The sequence below is a fragment of the Arvicanthis niloticus genome, chromosome 2 (genome assembly GCF_011762505.2).
Source record: "Arvicanthis niloticus isolate mArvNil1 chromosome 2, mArvNil1.pat.X, whole genome shotgun sequence".
Lineage (NCBI taxonomy): Eukaryota > Metazoa > Chordata > Mammalia > Rodentia > Muridae > Arvicanthis > Arvicanthis niloticus.
The window spans coordinates 51,872,911-51,890,090 of NC_047659.1; the positions used below are offsets into that span (position 1 = coordinate 51,872,911).

The 17,180-nt window shown below is 42.6% G+C and overlaps 1 protein-coding gene across 3 annotated transcripts; it reads right to left on the reverse strand.

The window, feature by feature from the left end:
- Positions 1-2,660: 2,660 nt before the first annotated feature.
- On the reverse strand, positions 2,661-8,852 carry LOC117704117 (cytochrome c, testis-specific). Of its 3 annotated transcripts, XM_076928927.1 has the most exons (5): positions 8,734-8,825; positions 6,064-6,092; positions 5,411-5,459; positions 4,595-4,832; positions 2,661-2,928 (listed from the first exon to the last, which is right to left on the reverse strand). In XM_076928927.1, the coding sequence occupies exons 4-5, from the start codon at positions 4,761-4,763 to the stop codon at positions 2,780-2,782; spliced, it is 318 nt and encodes a 105-aa protein (XP_076785042.1). In that variant the 5' UTR covers positions 4,764-4,832; positions 5,411-5,459; positions 6,064-6,092; positions 8,734-8,825; the 3' UTR covers positions 2,661-2,779. The 3 variants fall into 3 exon arrangements, with proteins under 3 accessions (XP_076785042.1, XP_076785043.1, XP_034352002.1); XM_076928928.1 differs by lacking the exon at positions 6,064-6,092 and having other exon boundaries at positions 8,734-8,852; XM_034496111.2 differs by lacking the exon at positions 5,411-5,459 and having other exon boundaries at positions 2,665-2,928; positions 4,595-4,769; positions 8,734-8,847.
- Positions 8,853-17,180: the final 8,328 nt, after the last annotated feature.

Consider the following 17,180-nt stretch of genomic DNA (forward strand, 5'->3'; position numbering starts at 1 on the left):
GAAGCTGGGGAGGAAATGGTCTACATGTGGATGGCCAAAGGATCACAACAAAGTCACTGAGGCTACAAAGAGGAGTTGAAGACCAAAGAAGACTGTTGGTAGCAAAGAAAAAAAGTTATTCTAACACTGTTAGAGACATTAAAAATAAAATAAAATTAGGCTGATTTAAGGGACAACTGCAACAGGAAATTTTGGTGCTGGAGAAAAATTCAGCTCAACAATAAATACCAAAGAACAATTGGGGACTTAAAGCCCAGGAGCAGTGTGAAAGGTCAGTGAGTAGAAAAGCAGTAAGAGGAAAGAAACGCCAGAGGTGAGGGGAATTCTGGGTAAATAAATTTGACAGGATTCTTGCAGAAAGCAGAACAAGGTGCTTGGATACTAAAGATGGGAATCTGCTAAACCAATTAGGTAGGATTCTTGCTAAAACAGGTCTAAACAGCTGAGATGCCAAGACCTAGGGCCTGCTCAAGAAGGGGACTTAGAGCAGCCTGACTGGAATTCAGTCAGAGTATCTGTTACTGGTTGTGCAACTAGAGATGAGCTTTAAGTCATTAGCAGTCAGTCTCCAGAGCAGTTGGTTGAGAAGAAAAAGCACAAAGGGATAAAGGATAGACCCATAAACCGGAGAGGGCAAACTGGTACTCTACTATCAAGCCAACAAAGCAGCACGCGCCTGCTCTAGAATTCACAGGAGGCAGAAGAAAGGGGCGAGAATTGGAGGGGCTGCTGTCCACCATGTGAGACAGCATGTGAGGAGAGCTAACCGTGTGTGGCAAGCCAAGCGTAGCTGTATCTAGGGATATAACCTGACCCTCCAAATAGAAAGCTTTCTGCCTGGCCCTTCTGCCTCCCAGTTGCAAGCAAATTGCTCTTGTCGCCAGCCTGACTTGAAACCATGAGAATTCCGAGTCAACTATAGCTAACCTGGCACAGAATAAAACCATCATCGGCATGGCCAGGAGCAACGTCATAGAAAGACATCCTAAAATAAATGCACACCTCTCAGAGACAATTTCAATAATAAAGCCTACCACAATACACAACTTTAATCACCATGCTCATTTGTAACATTTCCTCCAGCTTTTCTATGAATGAAACATTGCTACTAGCAAAACAGAGGACTTGTTTTTACTCCCACTAAGACGAACTTTTAACGCAATAATCAATACATTACTACCTCAACAACTGTTAAAGCAGAAGTCTACTTAAATAATAGCTATTCTTCATTTCTCCCCAAATGCCTTTTGTCATCTTAGTCCTCATCACAGCTGCTCCTAAGGCCAGAGCACTTAAGCTCCAAGCCTGAATGAAGCTCCTTACTCCTCCCTGCAGAGTGGGCTTGTAGCAACTCCAGCAAATCCTTCCAGCACGGCTGTGTCAGTCTGGACTTAGTGATGAATGGGATTTGAGTTCAAGTTCTATCTTACAAAGCTGATGGGCTGCGTGCAAACAGGCACAGGGTGTGTTGTCTAATTCTACTTAGGGCTTTGCAAGCCTAGCTCTGCTCTGAGCACACTCTCAGAGGCCCTGTAACCTCTCTGTCCTCCTCAGAAAATTCCCTGAGGGAGAGAGTAACAAGCTTAGCCTTGCCTGAAGCCAGTCTTGATCCCCAGAGACATGTTTCCACACAATACTGACACTGGCATCCCAGAGAAGTATATTCTCTCCAGCTTGTCAGGGATACCAAGAGTAAACCTGGACACTTGGTAAATTTAATGGAACCTTCTAGAATGTGCTCTTTCAACTATGTTCACCTTACAGTAGAAATCTACACTATTGGCCAGCCTACATACAGGTGAAAAGTTATCACAAATAGAAGATCCACATTTTGCTTCTGGCCAGAACTAAACTCTGTACTGTTACAGAAGATGAGGGTGGTGCTATGAAGTGCTAATGAGGTGTTTTATCCTTAGCCAAAATGACCCCTAACCGTTAGTCTTCTGTCCGCCTCTTTGGTATGAAAGCTGTTCCTCCCTGGGACCCCTTTCAGATGACACTCCTGCATGCAGCTGAGGACAAGCCTCACTCTCCTGAGCGCTCACTCCCTGGCCCAAGTGGGTCTGTCCCACCATGTTTCACTCTCCCTGAGATTGGGCTCCTTCCACCTTTCTGGTGGGAGTTTGGGGCTTTCCCCCCACTCATTTTCCCTCAAAAGAGCCTGTAGTCCAGGATTGTATAATTTAGGATCAGCAAGTGCTCTTAAAGATACAAATTTAAAAAAACAAAACAAAAAACGGTTACAAGCGCTAAGCTTCCTTTACCAAAATAGGCCATGATTTTCCCCTTCTACTTAGATTTTGTTTTCTTCACAGAGGATCAATATTTTTTTCCAGATCATTCCTAAGGTTTAACTAGATTTTCTCTACTTTCCCCTTTAAAGTTATGTTAAGTAAAAGACAAGCAGAGCTTAATGAAAGTCATGTCTGCTATAACTATGTTTGAACTGCCGAGAATCTGTGTGGATGCCGTCTCCAGACCCTCAATAGTAGTCGCCGGGTTCATACACTATTTTGAGCATGCAGAGACTAGGAAAGAGCAGAAGGCCTGTTTGTTTCCCTCTCCTCCTCCATTCTGATGAACACTCCTCAGTGTGTATGTCAAGACAAGTGCAGGCTCATAAAAAATATCCAATGAGTGGACTTTACACAATCAAAACTATCAACCTTTATTTTAACAAGTTAAAATTACTTCAGGCTGATCAAAAAATCAGATATGCTTCTTATTAAACACAATATTTGAAACTGGTAACTAAGATTCTTGAAGCTGTAATACTACTTCACGAGGATGTTGCCTCTTTTAAATACTGAATAAGATCTTCTCTCTCACTCTTCTTTTTGATACCAGCAAAGATCATTTTAGTGCCAGGGATGTATTTCTTCGGGTTCTCCAAATATTCCATCAAAGTTTCTTCTGACCAGATAACACCTACAAAGTTGAAAATAAGTCTTAAGCCTTTGCAGTTACATTCATAGGGCTTACTGTTTGATATGACCAACATATGTGAACCAAAGGCTAAGAGAAAATGAGGAGTGGTTACCTACTACATGCAGGTGCTGCAAGAAGTTCTTTTTAAAAAAGTTTTGAAGGCCATGCATCGTGGTGCAAGCCTTTAATCCCAACACTTGGGAGGCAGAGGACTCTGTGAGTTCAAGGCCAGACTGGTCTACTTAATGTGCTCCAGGTCAGTCATGGCTATTTTGAGACTGTGTCTCAAAAAAAGAAAAAAAGTTTGAAACCAGGGAGAGGTGATGATTGTACAGCTTTCTACAGCAAACTGAATGCTAAAATGTTAATAAATTATATACTCTGAAAAAGCTAACTAAATGCTATATGAGTTTCATTTCAATAAAAAAAATAAAAAGAAATTGAAAATAGCTGGGCGTGGAGTACATGCCTATAATCCTAGCACTTGCAAAAGGATTAGAGTGAATTTGAAGCCAAATGGTTTGCAAGTGAGTTCAAAGTCAGTCTGAACCATATGCTGACACCCTTGTCAAAGAAAACCCTTTGCAAACACGAGTGATTCGCTATCGTGGTCTTTACAATGTTAAGGAACCAAAAAAGTTCAAAATAGAGCTGTACTTTAAGAATATTTGATGTGGCCGGGCGGTGGTGGCACATGCCTTTAATCCCAGCACTTGGGAGGCAGAGGCAGGCGGATTTCTGAGTTCAAGGCCAGCCTGGTCTACAGAGTGAGTTCCAGGACAGCCAGGGCTATACAGAGAAACCCTGTCTCGAAAAAACAACAACAACAACAACAACAAAAAAAAAAAGAATATTTGATGTGCTAATCTAAGTATTTATATATGTGCACACACACAAGAAACAAATTGTTTTATTTTACAAGCTGATCGCAGCCTCCCTCCTCTCTTCCCAGTCCCACCCTCCCTCACACCCCCTCCCCCATCACCTATCCCTTTCCTCAGAGAAAGGGAGGCCCCTCATTGGTACCCACCCACCCTAGTATATCAGCAGCGAATGGAAACATGCGAAAACCCACAGCCAAACAATAAGTCAAGTTCTAGGACCTTTGTGGAAGACCGGAGGGAAGGACTGAGGGAGCCTGAGGGATCAAGGACACCTATAGAGGAAATGAACCTGGGCTTCCAGGGCTCCCAGAGACTGAACCATTAACAAAAGAACATGCATAGGCTGGACCTAGGCCCTCCACACAGATGTTAGGTGTATTTTTAAACTACATATTCCCCAACCTTGCTATGAATCACCACTACAAATACAATCACTGCTGCTACATGCCAGTAACATATTCTCCTTTTAGATTTATATTTTTTCAAAGTATGAGCTTTTCAAAAACTACTTTTTCAAGGTAAGTATAACATATAAAATAAACATATAAAACAGTCTAAACAGGCAAAAGCCCATGCCATGAGTGACTGCTGGTTCTTCTGATCTAAAGGATAATGAGTCATATAAATTCAGATCCCATCACAGAAGTCAGCATTTCAATAAACAGGAACATGACCATCCATTTTCAATGAAAAAAAATCAGGCAAACACTACAAAGCCAAACCACGCACATTCTTTTCTGCAACAAAATGACTGGGCATCACCTCCAGCTGCTGGTCTTTACCTTTGTTCTTGTTTGCATCAGTGTAAGAAAATCCTGGTGCTTGTCCTGTCTTTCGACCAAAAAGGCCCCAGAGATTTGGGCCTGTCTTGTGTTTCCCACCTTTCTCCACTGTGTGGCACTGAGCACATTTCTGAACAAAGATCTTCTTGCCTGTTTCAGCATCTCCCATTTTGTTCTGCAATAAGACCTTAAACCTCAGACCAAAGAAAGTGTCAGATTTGTGAACCTAGAAAAAAAACTGGGGGAGAGATAGATGCCATTACTTTGAAGTGATCGATAATGATATTAAGAAAAAAAAAAAAAAAAAAAAAAAAATCTCTAATCATGTTACTTCGAACATATCAGTGCTCAGAAACACAGATGCAACATTACAGTATCCACTCTTAATAATCTCGTTCATCGGACTGTTGCTGTTGTTTTGGTCACACTATGTAGCCCTGGCTGGCCTGAAACTTTCTGTGTAGACCAGGCTGGCCTCTATCTCACAGTGATCCACCTGTGTCTGTTTTCTGGATCAAAGATATATGACACCACAGCCACCTAATCAGACTTATTTTAAATTTCTAGTCATAACTTCTTCATAAACTATTGATATAAAGCTAGTTTTACCTCTGCCTTCAAACAATTATACTAAATTAAATACATGTGCAAAATATGTGAAACATAGGGGTCTCTTTACTTAATAGAACAAACATGATAGGTAAACACCATGTTACGTATACATTCATCATAGCTGACACACCTCAGAAATTAAAATCATACAGGAAAAAAGGGAGGCTCCTATCAGATATATGTAAAAATGATTTTTGTACTTACTTTACACTCTTATCTGTAAACCAGTCTACCAGATTAGACCAAACATTACCTGAAAATAATAAAAAATAACATTACTAAAAAAACACACTACTGAGTTCAGGCCTCACAGTACTTAATATTAATAAAGCATACAATATATGAAGATCTTGTTGTATAATGAGAGATATAAACAAGATTCTAAACAAAGGTGCTTCAGCGACTGCCAAAAAATTTAGGTGGATAATAAATACTTCCTGCATCCAAATGACATGAAAAGCATAATTTCAACATCATAAGTTGAACTTTGAAGGCAAAGGAGAAGGCAGGTAAAGTGAGTTGGGTCCCTAGCACCCATGTAAAAGCTGGGCATGGGATAGCATGCCTCTAATCCATGGCTGTGAAGATGGAGACAGGCAGATCATGAGAGCACTGGCAACACAGCAAACATGGCTCTGGGCATAACTGTCTCTAAGAGAAAGATGGAGAAATAATCTAGGCAGACATTCCAACATCATCCTTGGACCTCCATGTATGCCTGCACACACAGCTCAACCACAGACATGCGTGCAACACAGACATGCATACAACACACACACACCACACACTCGCACACGCACACACTCGCACACACACACAGAGCACACTGACATCTGATGTGATAATGGTTGGCCTACCTGGACTTTGCTTCCCTATACTTTGTGTTCTGTGAAGAATGAGCACAGGAGAGTTTGTGATTAAAACAGATATAAACAATACCAAATTACTATTACTAAAATCATGAAATTCTTTAACAGTACAGTCCCAAGAATATATTTATTTACATAATCCTACTAAGAAACAGAATATATTTACATTAACTAGTCTAACTTGACAAATGCAGTATTGAATGATGACAGTTGCCACATCAAGGTGAAATCACCACCTTTATGTAGCTGAATTTTTAAATTTATGCAGCTGTCTGAAATTTTAAAAATATGACCAGTAACCAATAACTATTATTAATCCACATCAAAAAAAGAAGGCAGTTTTTAGAGTGCAGCATTCAAAACCAAGTAATTTTGTATCCAGTTATTAGGTCTGAGAGAAATCAGTGTAAGAAAACTTATTTTATGGAAGAGAAGATGACAAAATTCCAAACAGTATTCAAAACACTGCATTTAATTTCTATATGTATATACTCTATAAATTATCCAAATATTTGAAAAACTCAGAAGGTCTTTTAAAGCCATAAAGGAGATAAATTCATCCACAAAAGAAAATGTATGGCAACTTGTAAAATACATACATTATAACTATAAAGTCTATATCATGTAAAAACAATTTACCATTAAAGTACTAATGAGAGAATCTTTACTCCTGACCTTCTTTAGAATGCAGGTTGATTTTGTGCCAATTCAACATTACTAGTAGCTTAGAAAGCTTTACTTAAAAGTTATGTATTTTACATCAAAGTCACTGGCCAAAAAACTCCCATGTTCAGTGTTCAAAGCACCAATGTCCTATCACAGACTTTACTGTCACTGTCTTTAATGATAGAGGATTATTGTTGGGGCACACATTGATGGCCCTGTTCCAGGTGAAGTAAAACCAACAGATTCAGCAATGACAAAAAAGAAATTGACATATCATCAAACTATTTGGTCCTCTGCCAGTATTTGCTTATTGTCTTTTGTTTGTTTTGAGACAGGGTCGTTTCTTGCAGTCCTTTTTAGGTCACCTCAGAGTCACTACCTAGCTCATGCTGGCTGCTTTCAAATGCATAGCCTTCCTTCCCCAGGCTCCTGAGGTGCCACAATTGGCTTTTTACCAGTACTTAGTATGCAAGAAGACTCAGGCCAAAAGGTGTACATGTCCAAGGAGAAGGGTGTTCTGAAACCACCTCAATGATAATAAGCAGCAAGAGTAAGAAACATTTGTGTGCCCGGAGTTAAAAGCCATTTGTATGTCATTAACTCAGTGAAGAGTCACAACAGCTCTGGGAGACAGTTACTGCTCATGGAGTTTTACATATGAGCAAATCAAGACACCTGCAAACTGTCCTGCTTCAGGTCACACGTGATGGGTACAGCAGAGAAATCTAGGGACAGAGTAGCATCCAATATCTAACCCTTTGAGTACTTTGTTGACTACATATAACTAAAACATAATCTATGCCTAATTGGTTTTTCCCCAGATGAGTACTTAAAGAAAACAGGATGATATCAGCCGATTGGGGGCAGGCCTCCTGTCCAGGAGGAGTTAACCAATGTATCCTGGATTTCACAGTTTGAGTGTGTGAGTGTGTGTGTGTGTGTGTGTGTGTGTGCACACGCGCACTTTGATTTGGTTACAGTTTGATGTGGGTTTTGTTTGCTTGTTTGTTTTTTGTTGTTTTCTTTTAGGGTGCTATTTTATTTCGTTTTCTTGGTTTGGAGGATTTTCTTGTTACACTGGTTTTTTTTTTGTTTGTTTGCTTTTTGAGAAAGAATTTGGGTGGGTAAGGAAGGGAAAGGGCATCTGGGAGGACTTCGGGGAGGGGAAGACTATGATCAAAACGTATTTAAAATTATTATAAATAATAATTAAAGGCTTAATAATAAAAAGATAAGATTTGGTGAAATCCTATTTTGTTGTTTGCTTGGGATTTTTGCATTGTAGTGGTGCCAAGGCTCACACCTAGGGCCTCACACCCAGTAGGTAAGCCCTCTGTCACTTTTCAGGCCTGAAATAGATTTTAATACTGCTATATACTGTGGAGCGTGTCTAACTTTTCATGAACCGAAAGTCAATGTGAGAACCACCAAGGCACCAGCCAAGCGTTTACATTTCACAAAGTCCAAATAATTCGAACGGTGACGGAGGTAGAGGACGCTCGTTAGACTATTTTAAGGATGAGTACTCAACAGATGCAAAAGAAAACACAAAAACAGACTTTTCTTCCAAGTGGTTGCGTAGGGTGGGGCGAGGTAATGTGACTGAGGGAATCTCCTCACTGGGTCTACGCGCGTCCTTCAGAGTTGTCTACCGTCCTTGTCCTTCCCCCTTGGCAATGGCAATAATTATGCCCACCTATTGGAACAAGAATCCAGCTTCCTAAATGCCCAGCCCTCCTCATCGATGCCAACCTCTGGCCAACATCAGTGGCACAGTTTTACCACGCTCGCTTCACCGCCCCAGTCCCCGAGGCGCTACAGAGGGTCCTATCACTATAAACAGAAGCCTTGGCCCCGCTGGGCTGGGCACCCGCTGGGGACCGTTGAACGCTCCTCGCTGGGTCCACCTAGGCCTTCGTTGCATCCACCCACAATCAGGGCTCCCAGGCCCAATCTGCCCAGCCGACTGTCTTCCAATGGGCCGGCACCTACCACAATCACAGCAGCAGTGCCCTGTGCCACCCTTGGTCCCCTGATGCGGTGAGGGCCAAGATTGAAGGTGCGACTGCGGTGCCGGAGGACTCCTCTTACAGGCCGGATCAAGCACCAGCTTATGGCGGGCTCCATCCTCGCTGCTGATTGGCTGTGAGATCCCGCGGGAATCCCAACTCTCGCAGAGGCTGGATGTCCTCCAACTCTAACTGTCCCTGGCCTGGGTTTTGTTTCTTCATCATTTAGCCACTCGAAGACCTAAACTGTCTGTGCACTTACAGTGTATACAAAGTCTTGTGGAGAGCAGCAACTCCTGAATGGTCCGAGAACTTTTGGTGGCTACAATCAAATAATGTTAATAAAATGCTTACTCTAAGCAGAACATTGTGTCAGCTAGGCTAAAAGTACAAGTCTTGAACCCTGCCTTCCCAACTGTTCATGAACTACAATGTGGCTGCGGCAGGAGGCTACAATACAACAAACGTAAATTAATGCAAAATAAACTCAATGTGCTGACACACTCCTGTAACCCCACCCTCGGGAGACTGAAGCAGGAAGATGACCATGAGTTTTGCATCAGCTTATATCAAAGTGAGTCCTTGTCTCAAAAGCATTAAGAAAAGCGTTGTCAAATAATTTAACTATTTCATTCTTAATTATAAGCAATTGTATTTTAATTGAAATAGCCACAGTCACCAAATGATGAATGAAACCACTCCAAATGATTCCTGTGAATTTTGTACTACAGTCACAAATTTTAAAGACTTAAGTAATTTAAAGATTTAAATACAGTCACATTTTAAAGATGCCATCTAACTGACTCAAAGGGTCTTATTGGGGGTGGGGGGTGGGGCCAGGAGTAAATATTTTCAAACTGAAGGAGACTATCATTTCTTGTGTATGTGCCACAGGCTAAGCTAAGAGCGTACATACACTACCTTTTGCCGATAGCTTACCCACGGAGCTAATGGAGGCTCTGGGCCATATTCATGTACGACAACCTAAAACTTTTCACTTGGTCATGAATAAATATCAGTGACAAAAACCTAGAAAATGTTCATATAGTGTATATTTTTATTAATATAATGTTTGAAGAGTAATGTATCAACTCAGTAAGTTTCATTGCACTAACCATTTGAGATATTTTGGGGAACTGATAACATTAATTATTTTCTCTTTGTATTTCAGAAACTAGTCACACTATTACCTCTCTGCTTTGTCATGTGTCTTTTTTTCTCTTTTTCAGTGCTGGGAATGAACCTGCTGACATGCTGATCAGACTGTACAATGAAAATGTGTTCTCAGCACCTTATCTCTCATTGTAGAAAAAGAAGTTTTCTAAACTTCTGTGGGGATAAGCAACGTCAAAGGATAACTACAACACATAACTATAGGCCATATATTTTAAAGTCTTGAAAAAATTTAATCTGCTGATTCCCAGAACATTGTTTATTGTTACAAAGCTAATAACTGCTGACCCCAAATACACCTAAAACATTCTAATTACAAGTAGTTCATGTGCATAGAGGTTATGCAATTTTGAAATTTGATACTTACTTCCTGTCTGGCATGAGGTGAGTAGTCACATATTCTCATTACTATGATGTTCTGCCTCACCTCAGGCTTAGAAAAATTCAAGAAATCCAGAAAACATAAACTGAAACCATAAAAACAAAACAAAACAAACAAACAAACAAAAAACCTTTTCTCCTTTAGTTTCTGTCAGACATTTTGTCACACCAATGAAATGTCTGACTCATACAGAAAATGAGTCCTAGAGAAAAGGAATTGATGCTGTCATTAAATCTAATGAAATGATTCTCAAACCTTTGGAATCGGTTTGCAGGAGAAATATGAAGAAGACGGCTAGAGAAACCTAGACTTCTGTAAGCAGATCTTAATGGGGCATCTCGTGGAAGCTCAGAAGGCCAGAATGCCTGTAGAAATGTGAACAGTAAAAGCTATGTTCATAAGATTTCCAGTGAAAATGAGGGTTCTGTTGGGAATATAATATAAGCCATTCATGCTACACTCCGACAAATGGTTTGTCTATATACTGTGTGCTTCCTGAGACTCTGGATGAAGCTGAATTTAAAATTAATGGCCTGGGGGTGGGAGGAGCGCTGGAGCAATGGCTTGTCAATTAAGAGCACTGACTGCTCTTCCAGAGGATCCAGATTAGATTCCCAGGGCCCATATGGAGCTATCAAGTGTCTGTAATTCCAGTTTCTAGGGGAATCTGATGCCCTCTGCTGGCCTCCATGAGCACTGCATGCACCTGGTGCACAAACATGCAGGCAAAATATCAATCCATATAAGATAAAAATAAAACCTTTTTTCAAAAATTTAAGTGATGACTTAATTAACTTGGCAGAGGAAATGTCACGACAGCAGAGCACTCTTGCTGAGGCGGGTTTACAGTGAGAATCTGGAGCAAAACTCAGGATAGAAGGATTGAAAAAACTTACCATTTGATAAGAAAAGCCTGAGGAAGGCTGAGGCTGAGGAAGGCGTGGTTTCTGAAGAGCTCAGGGCCACTTTTCTTTGAAAGCTAGATGCTTTGTATTGCAAACAATACAAGGTAAAGATGCCTTAATGCAGTGGTCCTCACCCTTCCTAATCCTTTAATACAATTCATGTTGCAGTGACCCCCAACCATAAAATTATTTTCATTGATATTTCACAACTGTAATTTGCTACCATTATGAACTGTAAGGCAAACATCTGTGTTTTCCGATGGCCTTAGGTGACCCCTATGAAAGGGTCATTTGACCCCAAAGGGGTTGCAACCCACATCAAAAAACACTGCGTTGAGGACATTTCAAGATTTGGCAGATCAGTCTTTTCCTGGGGTAGGGTGGACTGGAGGGAGGTGGGGTGGGAAGTACCTTCAAGGGACCGTGTTTACACTGAGTGACATAGGAAGATATTTCTACAGTGTGGGACTGTGAAAGGATAGCTTGGTTTCTGGTGGAGCACTGGCTAGAGATGGCCTGAGACCCAACAGGTGTCCATACCTACAAGGGACGGCATGCATTTCACCATGCTCTCAGACTCCAGGCTCCTGACATGAGGCCAAGACCTCCATTAATCCGCCCCTTTCAGTCATGTAGGACAATGCCCCCACAGCCCCTCCCAAAGAGAGGTTTGTGTCACCCAGCACAGGTAGAGGGCATGACTACAGTCCTCAGCCTCAAGATATTTCCATATTAATGAGATACCTAAAGGCCAGAGGGCATAGCCAATTAAGCATTCCTTCCCAGACCCTTCTCCCTCCTCCCTCCCTATTTAACTCAGGTCTGCCCTGAGACTGGGGGGTGGTGGGGGACATTGGGGGACAGTGGTGGTGCAGCCACATTCACTTTCTGCCATGACAATAAACCTTTTAAAACCATGGATTTCCAACCACTGCTTAATCTCCCGCTGAGGACTTCTCTACATTCCAGTCATGGAGCCCTGACAACTCAAGCAAGCTAGCTGAGCCAGCTTTAATCCAGCCAAGCGAGTGCTGTAACCAAGAGTTTTACCCGCAGGGCAGTGCGCCTCTCTCTCTCTCTCTCTCTCTCTCTCTCTCTCTCTCTCTCTCTCTCTCTCTCTCTTTCTCTCTCTCCCTCTTGACTGGAGGCCAGTCCAGCCTGTATGTCCCCAGTCTCAGTTCTTCCACAGCTCCCAGCTGCATCTGGGAGCCCAAGGACAGAGACCACTGGCCTCCGGGTCAGCTACCTTGGCCCAGAGACCCCCACTCAGGAGCCCTGCCCCCACGGGACTTCAGGCTGAGACCTCTCCATGCCTGGGCAGAGCTCCAGTGGCTTCTCACAGCCCAGCATCTGACCGGCACCACGTGAAGTGAACTCAGTCAAATTCCCACCTTCTGCTCCCCAGAACCACGTTTCCAGATGCCTGGGGTGACAGACATGCAGGAATCACAACACAGCCCAACAGGACCCACGCCCAGGAGCAAGCCACAACCCTGCACTACAGGATTCTTTCACCCTGCTCAGCTGCCTAGGCACCGAGGGGCCACTTCAGCTTTAGTATAAGACCTAACTAGCACCAAAGTTAAGGGCAGACCTCAGCACCAGCTCCATAGTCCCTGTCTCTTGAGCATGCAAAATGTTAAAAGTTGAAAGACCCTGGAGGCTTCCAACCCAGACTTCAAGCAAAGACCCGAGAAAACAGTCAACATGTGGAAGGCCAATTCGGCTTGCAGGAAGCCCTGAGAGGACACTGAGGGAAATGTGGGGAACAGGCTGAAAACACAACACAGATTCCAAGACAGAACTGTTAGAAAACGCATGTGCTTGCTAAGAAAAGCTGCATGTAGTGAATAGAGACAGCCCAAGGGAGGAGATGCAGGTTATAAATAACAGAGCTGACTGAACAGGACTTAACATCTGTCCTGTTGCTTTAGCCTCTCTCTCTCTCTCTCTCTCTCTCTCTCTCTCTCTCTCTCTCTCTCCAGTTCTTTCCGCACCGTAACTTTTTATGCTGTGCCACCATATACTGGAAGTATCTAATTTATTCCATCTAATTGCCTAAGTGTTCACACCTAACAGTTCACTTTCCCCTGAATTATAAAGAGTATTAGATGCTTTTGAGCAGAAGCCTTGAACTTGCAATCCTCCTGCCTCTGCCTCCCGGGTGTCGGAATTACAGGTGCATGCTACCATAGCTCAGCTTTTGAATTTGGACAATGTTGGAACAGTTAAGAGACTCCTAGGCTTGGACTTGGGCATTAATGTCTTTGGAAACTCTTGGACATAATGCATTTTGCATTGTGAGATGGGCACGAGCCTTTGGGTGCAAGGAGAGGAAAACTGTGACTTGAATAGGAAACATCTCCCCACTCGCTCACGCTCATGTGCTGAACGCTTGGCACTATCTGGGGAGATAGAAACTCCTGGAAGCAGAGCCTAGCTGAGTGGAGTAGGTCATTACAGACATCCCTTTTATGTTTGTACCTAATGCCTAGGTCCCTTTTCCCTACTTTCCGGGAGGTGAGAAGCCCCTGCGATGTGCTCCTCCTGCTGTTTTGTTCTGCTTTATACCAGCCCCAAATCAGCAAAGCTAAGGGCCAGGGAGGGAAACCTCTAAAGAAGAGTGTTAAAAATGAATCTTTTCTCCCTGTAAAATAATAATAACAATAATAATATAGCTCTGTTACTATGTCATTGGTGATAGGTGAAGTGCTCTAAAGTGACTGATAGCTGACATAACCTCAGTCCTGGGTCAACTATGTGAATGTCCACCTCACTTTAACCTTGTCTTTGACAAGGACAAGGGAAGGCTAGAGGCCCCTCTTCGGGGAACTAGACGAAACTGCTCTAAGATGGAAGAAAGAGTATGAGACAATTTCTAACTTCATTATAAACCACCTGGATGCTCACTGAGACACCCTGGGGGCTTGGCAGTTAGCAGCTGAGATGGAGATGCCTGAAATAGACCATAACAAGAGCCAAAAAGTATCTCCACTTAGTCCCAGAAAAGACATGGATATTTCTCCCATTTATAAACCCATCCCTCAGCCAAGCCTAGTGGTCGAAGGCCTATTTATCATAATCGCTAATGATGCTCAAACTTCAAAATGAGTGAAAGGCCAGCCTGTGATACCTCCTAGTCGAGACTGCGTCTCCAAACAAATAGTATAACCTGAAACGTTAGCCAGCGTAGTCTAGAACAAACAGGGTCCTACGTTCAATCCCCAGTACTGAAAAAGCAAAGACCTCTCCCTCCCCCACGTCATTTCCTCTATAGCGACAACTCCCTGGTCCCCATAGGTTGAAAGGTTGGTTTGCAAGTCTGTTTCCACTTCTTGCACGTTGGGCAAGGGGAAAAAAATCTCCTTCACTGCTCAACTGGTGCTTAGTCTTTCTATTGGTTCCACGATTCAAAGAAGGAAAAACAATCCTGTTTAGGGCAAATTTAGGGAAAAAATGTAATGAGTATACTAAAACATACCTAACAGAACCATACAACTGAGTGAATTTAGGCTATTTTAGTAGTGTAAATAAATGCTTCTTACCTCTCTCAAGTATATGATGTCTCATGTTTGAGTGATATGGAAGTAAATGCCTTTCCTATAGTTTTCCAGTGCTTTTTTTTTTTTTTTTTTTTTGAAGGAAATAATAATCAACTCTAAATTTTCAGGTTGAGAATCAGTATTCTTATTCTACAGGCATCGCAGTTTAAGAAAACTGTTTCCCACTAGATGGTGCTGGTGCTCAAATTGTCAGTAATCTTTCACTTCCTCACATCAGTAAAAAGATTACATTATTTTCACTTGCCTTCACTGGTCTTCCTAAAACAAGGAAAAGTGGTGTCTTAGGACAAGTTACTCCCTGTACTTTCTAAGTTGAAGGTAAACAAAACACTCCTTTCATGGAGTGTAATACCAAGAGAAATGATTGCAACCCCTGTGTCAAATTCATTGTAACATCTGTAATTCCCGAAGCTTAGAGACCACCAGTTATACAGAAGTTGGCTATGGGGGCTATAGACAAAGGGAACTGGAAAATTAACATCTCCTGTGTCTTTGTACATATGTAGTTCATTTGGTCCCTGAACTATGAGGTCTATATAATCATTAACTACATGAGGCTAAACTGTGATAGAGGAAAAGTGGCCATTTGTTTGCTACTTTATCTCTTGTGTTGAGCACAGTAGCAACACATAATTAAAAGTCAAAAACTTTAGTGTTCAAGTGTAGTGGTATACATCTCTAATCCCAGCATTTGGGAAGCCCAGACAAAGAAGATTTAAAATTAAAAGCCAGTCTACGCTAAATACCCTGTCTTGCCAAGGGCTGGAGAGATGGCTCAGTGGTTAAGAGCACCGATTGCTCTTCCAGAGGACCTAGGTTCAATTCTCAATACACACATCAGTTCACAGCCATCTGTAACTTCAGTTCCTGGGAATCCAATGCCTTCCTCTGACCTCCACAGGTACTGTAGACACGTGACACACGGATGGCACATCCAGGCAAAACACTCATACATGTAAAATAAAGTTAAATAAAAATCTCCGAAGAAAGAATAAAGTCGACTGAATGAATGGCTGACTTCACTAACTGTGCCTGACAACGGCTCTATTTAGTGTGTAACATTATTTCTACTCTACAGTAGAGAAATCTGGAGTTGGAGCTATGCACGAATTTCACAAAATTCAGTGACAAGATGTTTCTTGCTCTGTCACTGAGTCTCTAACTCCTAGACTGCATGATTGCTACACAATAAATATGGATGTGTTCGACTTTATAGATGGCCAGATCTTAGCAGCCTACATATGGGCATTTTAGGAGCTGTGTTCCTAGCCCCGCTCTGTAACTTCCACGATACTAAAGGCTAACCCAGTCTTTGATTCTAAATGTCTGTCCATGTCATCACCAGGGTTCACTAATAAGCCATGGAAGCCAATGGGCATTTCGCACTTGGCTTGGGCCCTCTAATTTCTCCTAGTTCTCAGGCGTGCATCCATCACACTCCTCGATCCTGCATCTTGGAAGTGCTGTGGGAGCTGAGGAGATCACACAGCTGCCTCTAGGCCTGGTTCTGTTCCCTGTGCATCTTAACTTTGAGCCTCAGATTCCTCATCTCTAAAAAAAGGGGGAAGGGTAGGATTCCACAGTTGTAAAAGTCTCCATTCAGCTGTCAGGCTCTGTGGCTTTAACTCTTAGCATTCTATTGCTGTGAAGAGACACCATATAAAGGAAAGCATTTAACTGGAGCTTGCTTACAGTTTCAGAGGTTGAGTCCATTGTCATCAGGGTGGGGAAGATGGCAGTAGGCAGAGATAGTAGAGCTGGAGAAGCAGCTGAAAGTTCTACCTCCAGGTCCAAAGACAAGAAGAAAAGAAGGGGCTGCTTCTGAAACTCCCAAAGCTCAATGACACACTTCCTACAACAAAGCCACACCCACTCCAACAAGACCGCACCCACTCCAACAAGGCCACACCCACTCCAACAAGGCCTCACCCACTCCAACAAGGCCACACCCACTCCAACAAGACCTCACCCACTCCAACAGGACCTTACCCACTCCAACAAGGCCTCACCCACTCCAACAAGGCCACACCCACTCCAACAAGGCCACACCCACTCCAACAGGACCTCACCCACTCCAACAAGGCCACACCCACTCCAACAGGACCTCACCCACTCCAACAGGACCTCACCCACTCCAACAAGGCCACATCCACTCCAACAGGACCTCACCCACTCCAACAGGACCTCACCCACTCCAACAAGACCTCACCCACTCCAACAAGGCCATATCTCCTAATCCCTCTCAAATAGTACCAATCCCTAAAGACCACTCATTCAAATATGAGCCTGTGGGGCCATTCCCATCCACACCACTACAAACTGTCTGTGGTGACTCTTAATTGAGCTTATCGTCAAAATGGTGATGAAGACTCCCTGTTTTCACCAAAATTTCAAACCAACTCCCCCA